Source organism: Poromitra crassiceps (genome assembly GCF_964638095.1).
Source record: "Poromitra crassiceps genome assembly, chromosome: 3".
In the NCBI taxonomy this organism is placed as follows: domain Eukaryota; kingdom Metazoa; phylum Chordata; class Actinopteri; order Beryciformes; family Melamphaidae; genus Poromitra; species Poromitra crassiceps.
The window spans coordinates 38,200,676-38,208,155 of NC_139625.1; the positions used below are offsets into that span (position 1 = coordinate 38,200,676).

At 40.6% G+C, this 7,480-nt stretch overlaps 1 protein-coding gene across 1 annotated transcript in view; it reads left to right on the top strand.

The window, feature by feature from the left end:
• The window catches only part of crybg1a (crystallin beta-gamma domain containing 1a), a gene marked incomplete at its 5' end in the record, with an annotated part of 55,604 nt that extends 48,926 nt beyond the window's left edge, over positions 1 to 6,678 (top strand). Inside the window, 9 exons of the mRNA XM_083633010.1 lie at positions 828 to 954; positions 1,663 to 1,692; positions 1,799 to 1,911; positions 2,492 to 2,624; positions 2,843 to 2,982; positions 3,461 to 3,584; positions 3,761 to 3,919; positions 4,416 to 4,578; positions 5,096 to 6,678. Of these exons, the coding sequence (XP_083489136.1) occupies positions 828 to 954; positions 1,663 to 1,692; positions 1,799 to 1,911; positions 2,492 to 2,624; positions 2,843 to 2,982; positions 3,461 to 3,584; positions 3,761 to 3,919; positions 4,416 to 4,578; positions 5,096 to 5,184 (1,078 nt within the window). The 3' untranslated portion in view covers positions 5,185 to 6,678. The remainder of the gene's footprint in view (positions 1 to 827; positions 955 to 1,662; positions 1,693 to 1,798; positions 1,912 to 2,491; positions 2,625 to 2,842; positions 2,983 to 3,460; positions 3,585 to 3,760; positions 3,920 to 4,415; positions 4,579 to 5,095) is intronic.
• Positions 6,679 to 7,480: the final 802 nt, after the last annotated feature.

Below are 7,480 nucleotides of genomic sequence, written 5' to 3' on the forward strand. Positions count from 1 at the left end.
AGGCCTAGGATTCTTATCGATGCGTTCAAAGTTAATCCTTAACTACTGTTACTGTCAAATGTATACATTAAATGCCTTTGAGATGTTTCAGCAAAGAAAGGTGAGGCGACTATAGAACACAGAATACACACAGTAAGCAGTAAATCCAGTTTTGAAAACCCACAACTGACAATCCTCTCCCCATATAGTTTGTGAGAATGTTGCCTTCAGGTATGCTATTACATCAGCTCTAAAGCCCTGTGAATATTTGCCCATTGTTCATATCTTTGGAAAGTTTAAATATGTTTAAAACCATTTTTCTAAGTCAGTGGATCCTCCAAAATAAAGCCTTCGTACTAATTACACATGGCAGAGCATAAGGTTTTGTCTATCAGCCAACTGCACGTTTAAGCTACGCAGCAAGTTTGTTCAACCTTTATCCTAGCCGGGGTAAACCCAGCCTTCAACGTGATGTCACAGGCTATGTAGCACATAGAGGTCACGTGGAGGCTGGGTTTACCCAGGCTACCTTTATCCCACCTTTGCATAATACTCTGATGTTTACTCTACATCTACTCACCTGCTAAATTGCTTTACTGCATTTCAGAGGTACAGACTTCCTGTTTGGTTAGCGATAGGATAGAGTTAGAGCCAGTGATTTGGTGCGAGAAGAACCAGCGGCTACACACAACGATATGGCACATATTCTGATCATGAAGTTATAGTATAACCTTTATCTTTTGTTATTTTATGTAAAACAAATCTGGTTTCCGATAAATTCCGATAAATAAATCTGTCACCGTCAGTTTCCCAGTTTGCGTGGCAACATGTGGTTTGTGTGTTGGCAGGTGGGTGGCGTTTGAGAAACCCGGGTTCAGCGGAGAGCTGTACGTCCTGGAGAAAGGCCTGTACGCAAGCCCAGAGGACTGGGGAGCCCACAACCTCAAGATCTCATCCATACAGCCTGTCGTCTACGTAAGGAATTCTCAAGATCAGTAGGAACAGCTAATGATAGGATTCAGCCAACACAAGTTTTTCAAGGACAAGGCCAAAGTAGTACATTTCTTCAACTTTCACAATTTTCATGCCCCCAAAAAAATCCAAGTACTGTATTCAGTGTTTGTCAAAGAATTTGGAAATCTGTATACCATTATAATAATGATAATACACATTCATACATACACAATGTTGGATTCAAATAAATTCAGGTTAAAGGTGCAGTGTGTCGTTTTTGGTGGCATCTAGTGGTGAGGTTGCAGATTGCAACCAACTGAATACAATTATATAGAATCCAACATGGCAGCCTCTGTGGAGGGAGAGACCCATTCCTATATAGATATAAAGGGCTAATTGTAAGGTAAGCAAAACACAACAAATCTTATTTTCATGGGATTATACTCTTTATAATATACTAATATTTTTGATTATATTACATTTCTGCCAAATCCAAATTCCGCCAAAAAACTACACATTGCACCTTTAAGGCCGTCCCATAGGCAAAGAGTGTAATATTGAGCAGTGATACAATAAATATGCAATTGAAGAAAACCGGTCTAACCCCAGATCAAGACAAGTAGGAACCAGTATATTAGAACCAGACATATTGAGACACAAATTGAAACAAATAGTGTCTGTTGCAAGGAGGTTGGTTTTTGTTCTAACACCTCCATATCTGTTCTACAGGACGCACTGACAGAATCAAGCAAGTTCAAGGTGAGTCTGGACAGTCATCAATTAATTTCACTTTCTCCTCAACCCTCTGCCATGCTGGTGGTGTGTTGTCCCTGGGTCAGTAAGGCTGTGTTGATGTGTGTTATAGGTGCAGCTGTTCTCTGAGCCAGACTTCCAGGGAAAGCTGCTGGTCCTGGATGACAGTGCAGCCGCTCTGGATGACGACTTCCTGCCGAGGTCCTGCAGGGTTCTGGCTGGCAGGTAGGCTGCGCTAGTCAAACATGGCCGTGAAATATCAGTGACATTCTAGTAGCAAATATTAGTGACTATTATTATTAATATTAATACTATTATATAAGTACTGTAGTACTTATATGTAAAAGCAGAATTTACAAAGTGCTTTGCAAGAAGGCATAACGACAATAGTAAAATATGTAATGGGGATCAAAAATAGGGGAAAGTAAGTTGAAAGACAAATATATTAATATTTTTATATAAAACAAAAAAACGCTGTTATCATGTGAAAACCATAACTCCATGCTGCTGAATGAGTTGAGGAAATTGTATGACTCATTGTGCTCATAACACCCACTCAAAACAGCTGAAAACAAACCTGTTATTCTTAGTTCCTGATATTTTGGAGATGCGAGGGTCATCACCCGACATTGATGAATTAAGAAACAAACAAATTACATAAAAGCAAGTCTATAAAAGTTTTAAGGAGTGATTTAAATTATGATACTGAACTATTGGCAAGACAGGTATCAGTATTAAATCCGTGTGTGTGTGTGTGTGTGTGTGTGTGTGTGCACGTGCGTGCGTGCGTGTGTGTGTGTGTCAGCTGGGTGGCGTATGAAGGAGGCCAGTTCACAGAGAACATGTATGTGTTGGAGGAGGGAGAATACCCACACACAGAGGCTATGGGCTTCCTATCCCCAGACTCTACCATCCGCTCCATACAGACCGCTGGACATGTGAGTTGTGTGTGTGTGTGTGTGTGTGTGTGTGTGTGTGTGTGTGTGTGTGTGTGTGTGTGTGTGTGTGTGTGTGTGTGTGTGTGTCTGACACTATATAAACAGGCATAAATAACATTATAACTTTGATTATTAAAAAACAATATACCTGAATATTGGTTGCATGTATGTTGGCTAACACACAATAATAGTGTAAATCCCCTCTCTCTCTTCTGTAGGAGTTCTCTCTGCCCTCCATCGTCCTGTTCAGTAAAGTAGGCTGCAGGGGCCGCAGGGTGGTGCTGACGACCGGCGCCATCAGTTTAGCACAGGCAGGCATGGATGCACACATACGCTCCCTGGTGGTGGATGGTGGAATGTATGTATACAATTTCTTCAGGTTAATTTAAGCATAAACATTGAGTAAATATTTGCATTGTATGATCTAATATTAAAAGGATTTTGAATTTCACCTCAGCAAATTTTCCACACTCTAACCTTTCCCTAAACTCTTCACTGCCACTGTGTTGAGAGCATGCAAAGGGACAGTGGGAAAGCATTGAATGTCTCTATATACCCACATAGGGTTAAACAGGGATGCATTACCTTGAATGCATGAAATTCTACCAGCCTAGCTGGTAGAATTGGACATGTTCTCATTAAGTACCATTAACATGTCAAAGTGATGTGAGGAACCCACTGAGTGTTGAAACAAACTGTATAAATCAAGTCTTAACTTCAAATATTAAGCCCATATGTATATAGAATATAGAATATACATTTGTCTTGGATTTCCCTCCATTACATTTTCATATGTAAACTGAGCAACAGAGTGTGATTGGTTGTCTTCTGTCCAGGTGGGTGTTGTATGAGGGTGGCAACTACCGCGGTCGACAGATACTGCTGCAGCCCAGCGAAGTGGGCGATTGGTGCAAGTTCAGCAGCTGGCAGCGAATAGGATCCCTGCGCCCATTACTTCAGGTATGAAAGGAGGGGTATGGTATGGGCTGATATGAACTGCAAATAAACTACTTTACTTGTGTCGTTTTCATTCTGAGACTTAATGTCGTGACGTTGGGTGTTACCAATCATAATGATGTATTTTGGTGAGCTTAATCAAATCAAACTAAGTGGTTCTGCACGATTCCCCCCAACAGAGGCAGATGTACTTCCGTCTACGGAGCAAGGAGACGGGCCTTGTGATGTCCCTGACCGGCACCCTGGATGAAATCAAGCTGATGAGGATTCAGGTCGTGGAGGAGAGCGGGGGGATGGAGCAGGTCTGGCTCTATAAGGACGGGCAGCTTACCTGCAAGGTACCTGACTATACCACCTCCACTCTCAACTAAAGCACTGCTTACAGGACAGCTCACTCTATACCACCTCCACTCTCAACTAAAGCACTGCTTACAGGACAGCTCACTGTATCTCCTCATGCTCATCTGTGGGTGGTTCATTGTTTACCAGAAAGGATGTGATGACAGCAACATTCAAAACAGGAAATAATAGGGAAGTGGGAACTGTAATCCCTATTGGAAAATGAATAGGATGACAGATCGCTCTGTGGATGGTTCTTTATAAAAGTTCAGTTTGAGCTGATTGTAAACCAACTACAGTACAGTGTTGAAATGTGTGTTTATGCACTGTCATCATATTTAGAAGCATTCTTTGTTCCAGCGTTCATTCTGATATCAGTTTTCAAAGCAGAGTTTTTTCCTAAGCCATAATATCCTGTTATGATTGTTTTTCTCCTCATTTGAGTTGATGTGTGAAATGCTTGTCAAAACATCTGTACCTCCTCCATGTCTCCAGCTGGTGGAGGACTGCTGCCTTCAGACTACGGGCAGTGTGCTGATGGCAGGCAGCAGGCTCTGTGTCTCCCCAGAGCGAGGCAAGGATGACCAGCTGTGGAGCGTCACGCCAGATGGCCTGGTGCACTGCCACCTCAAGCCTGATCTGGTCCTGGAGATCAAAGGTCGCATATCTTTGGCTTATCTCATCTGCTTTTCAGTTGTAATCCAATGGCTCCACCTCCTGGTCTACTAAAGAAGTGCGGTTGTATATTGCTGGGGAATATCTGGATCCAGTGCTTGACAAATTAGGATGCACTCGTGGGGAAAAGTGCTCGTTTCACCACATTTTTGTGCTAATTATTTGAACTTTGTTTCCATAAGAACCAGCTGCTTTTTTCAGCAAACAGTACATGCATACAATTCTAAAAACACTTCGCAGAAACTCCCACAATGCAGACAACGTACTATACATTTTTCTAACGGTGCTTGCTCCATACTTAGCCTAGTCGTTTTAGAAAAAATTCAACTGCCTCTTCTTCAGCCATAAAGAAGTGGTCCACATCATGCAGTTTACTTTTCATGTAAAAATCTGCGGAATAGTGTGAATGCATCAGAACCAGATTTAATTATGTCTTGACTGTCTCATGGTGTGCAATAAGGAAGAAGAAAATAATTACTGTTTTTATGGTCTTTTCCCAGGTGGTCAACAATATGACAAGAACCAGGTGATCCTCAACACATTTGATGAGAGGAAACTAAACCAAAAGTGGACATTGGAGATTCTGTAATGGGTCTCAACTCTCTAGACAAACTCTGCCATGGGTCTCAGAGCCCTCTGATGCAGCTTTACCAGGGGACTGAGCTCTCTACTGTAGCTCTGCTAGAAGACTGAGCTCTCTATACTGCAGCTCTGCCAGGGGACTAAGCTCTCTAATGTAGCTCTGCCAGGGGACTGAACCGTCTGCTGCAGCTCCACCAGGGGACTGAGCTCCATGCAGCTCTATTGTGGAACCCACATACAGAGTTTTCATGCTAATATAGTTCCATAATGTGATATTTTGGTTCATTTATGTTGAGGGTGAGTGTTGCCAAAGGAACTATTAACCAAAATTAAATAACATAGTGTTGATGCAGGTGAGATGTCGAAATCCAGGCATAGCGAACCTTACAGTAGTATTGTCTCTTTTCTTGAATGAATGTAGAAATGTTAGGACAGTTGTTTTGTTTACCTCCAGGGTTCCTACGGAGGTTGAAAAAGTATTAAAAATTAATTTGATCATTTCCTGGTTTTGAATAGTTTGGGAATTTGAAGAACTGTCTGGAAACGTATCGAAAATGTTGTGGTTCATGTCTGATATACACATAATTATAGCTTTTATGTTGTAGACCCACTTTGAGTCCACAGGTTTTTGTTGATGTGAAGGATAATGTTCAGATAGAGGGATGCTCATATTACCCAGCTACTGTCAGCATGCATTATATCAAATACCCACCAAAAGCAAATCCAGTCAAAAACATGGGGTCTGCCTGGAAATATATGGACATTTTAAATGGAAAGTGTGTAGGAACCCTGCCAATCATCTCACATATTCTGATATTTGCCGCTGTGAAGAAGAATTTTCATCTGTACAGTGATATGACCTAGTTAGCAGCGGCAAGATGTATATCTGCATAAATCATACTAAACACCAGACAAAATCTTCAAAACAAATCAAGGTCTGGAAAAAGTATGCAATTTATTAATTGAAAAATGTGTAGGAAACCTGTACCTCACAGTATGCCAAAGAATCCATGTACCCCTCCCCCTGTCTTCACTGCACTTACTGAGAACTCCGCCCTGTGTTGATGCTGCATCCATCTCTCCTCCTTTATGGTACTTTTCTTCTACATGTCTGTTTTCTGATCATACTTTCACATCATCAGCTGTGTTGAAAAAAGTCAATATATTCTGTCTATCGATAGCAGTAAATGTAATATGAAGTTCCATGGACCTAGACACTCCAAAGACATTTTAGGCAAAGATGTTTTCCTTTTGTAATTACTGTAGATCCACAATGACCTATTGTAAAGTTTTGATATCTCTAGGTTTTTACATAAACTGTAGTTTACAGCAGTAGGTTGCACATAAGCATCAGGTTTATTACGTTTAAGATTAGATCAATTTCAAGATCTGCAGTAATGATGCTTACCACTGTTTTGAATTGACTGTAAAATATGTGAATGTTCCAAGAGAAAGCTGTTACATTATGAAAAAATAAATAAAGATGCAATTTTCTTTCATGCATTGTTTTTGGAGAGTTGAAATGTCATTGCTTTCTTGACATGTTAATGTACAGTAGCTATAAAACTCAGACAAAATCCCAAATTATTTATTGGATTTATACTGAAGGCCGGGTTACAACTCTGATCTTCTGGCCACAGCTCAAAATATGTTTAGTAATGTAATGATGTACACTACATTTATGTTAATGTAATGTACATCTATATTAATATAGTGCTTCACTGTTCACTGTTGCTTTTCAAAGACACTTTACAAACGCAGGATAAAACAACTTTAAAATAAGATAAAATGGATTGGAGAATAAAAGATTATAGGTCAGAAGCAACAGTGAAAAGGTGGGTTTTGAAGGCCTTTTTGGAAAGATGACATATGAGCATGAAAGACAATGACAGGTGAAAGCAATCATGGAAGCGCTATGATGTTCATCACTTTAACATTGTTCCCCATGGTCTGAAAAAGTCAACGTCAACATGGTGGAGAGGCAGAAAAACAGGAGGCTAGCTTCGCTCATAACAGCTATTTCATAGAAGTTGAATTCACTTGCACACATTGTAGACTACTCACAATGGGATGAAAATAGGAAAGAATGTAATTTCTTCTTTATCAAAGTTTTCACAACATAACCTCTCTGCTCCGCGGCTCAGTAAACTGTCTGCGCACTTCTCATTTGAATGTTTGTTTAAAGTCACTTGGTGTCCTGTTTAAGCTTGAAGGTCCAAACACCACCCAGCTGGGAAACTAGAGGCCATCTCATGAAGCAACACACCTATTACTTACACACAATAACAGCACGGTTGTATCTG